The following is a 1,245-nucleotide window of genomic DNA, read 5'->3' as shown; positions in this document are numbered from 1 at the left end:
TGGCGGGAATTTTAACTTTTTTATGAACTTTACTCATATGATACTCTGTGTAAATATTTGATATTTATTTTTACACGAAAAAAAAAATAATAATAATAATAAAATCTAATAATTATAAAACTCAGGAAAAATAATAAAAACTTTCTTATACACCTCTGATAAAAAAATAATATATATTATAGATATAAAAAAAAAAGTATGTTTGTATTTTCCATTTTTTTTTTAAATTAGTAAAACATATAATTCCGTATGCTTAAGCAAAATTAAATAAATTGTTATTAAATGCATAATTAAAAATACTATTTGATTAAGATAGTTTTGAATAACTTGGAGGAGCAATTTTTTTCCTCAAGTTTTTAAGTACATACAAGGGTAAACAACTAACACCAGTTATGACACCGACTTTCCACATGAAACTCAAAGTTTGTATAAATTCAGCATCTGAAATTAACAAAAAAAAAAAAAAAGAATCGTTTTTTCAATTACTGCTCAAAGTATTTATAAATTTTAAACATTACAACTTAATTATTTACCAAAGTAATTCTTAAAAATAACAAGTGTTAAAATATAAAAGGAAAGACTTAATATTTCTGCAACGACCATGAATCTATGCCAAGTTTGAATAGTTAAAGCGACCATAACGAGTTCGGTTAGAATTAAAGCCGTAAAACTGATACCGACAATATGAATAAATTCATCTTCAAAAAGAATCAAAGCCCCATACATTATGACACCTCCTATGAAAAAAAAAAATTAAATTTAGAACAATCCAATACACACCAACCTTATCCAATACAAAAAAATCCGATACGATACCTTGATACATGCTTATTAAAACCCAAATAAAAAATGTTTTCATAGACATTGATCTACCCTTGGATAATTCTTTATAAAGTTCGGGATAAGTCAATGCAGTTTGCGAATTAACATCAGAATCGAGAACTAATGAAAATACGGGAAACATCGTGTAAACGGTCGCATACCTACAAATAAATTTTTTTTTTTTTTTTTTTTTTTTTCACATCAAAAGTATTTAAATTTATAATAAATAATCATTTAATTTGAAATAATTGATTTTGAAAACTTACCCCACCATAAGAAATCCTTGATATAAAGCAACGCTTGAAAAATAAAACACGGCGGAAAATATGGCTTGCATGACAGATATTATAAGTCCTCGATGTACAATAAATTGGCTAAGTGCTGCTGATCTATTGTAAGAATATCGACCGTGAACTAGAAGAA

General features: G+C 25.9%; 1 protein-coding gene across 1 annotated transcript in view; it reads right to left on the bottom strand.

Annotated features, from left to right (window-relative positions):
* Positions 1-307: 307 nt before the first annotated feature.
* Positions 308-1,245, bottom strand: part of Phum_PHUM204310 (cation-transporting ATPase, putative) — a gene marked incomplete at both ends in the record, with an annotated part of 5,462 nt that continues 4,524 nt past the window's right edge. Inside the window, 4 exons of the mRNA XM_002425454.1 lie at positions 308-441; positions 534-737; positions 817-983; positions 1,089-1,236. Coding sequence (XP_002425499.1) covers positions 308-441; positions 534-737; positions 817-983; positions 1,089-1,236 — 653 coding nt within the window. The remainder of the gene's footprint in view (positions 442-533; positions 738-816; positions 984-1,088; positions 1,237-1,245) is intronic.

Source organism: Pediculus humanus, genomic scaffold, assembly GCF_000006295.1.
Source record: "Pediculus humanus corporis 1103172107555 genomic scaffold, whole genome shotgun sequence".
NCBI lineage: Eukaryota > Metazoa > Arthropoda > Insecta > Psocodea > Pediculidae > Pediculus > Pediculus humanus.
Note: the sequence above shows the minus strand (reverse complement) of the source record. Positions and strands in the feature narration are given on the sequence as shown.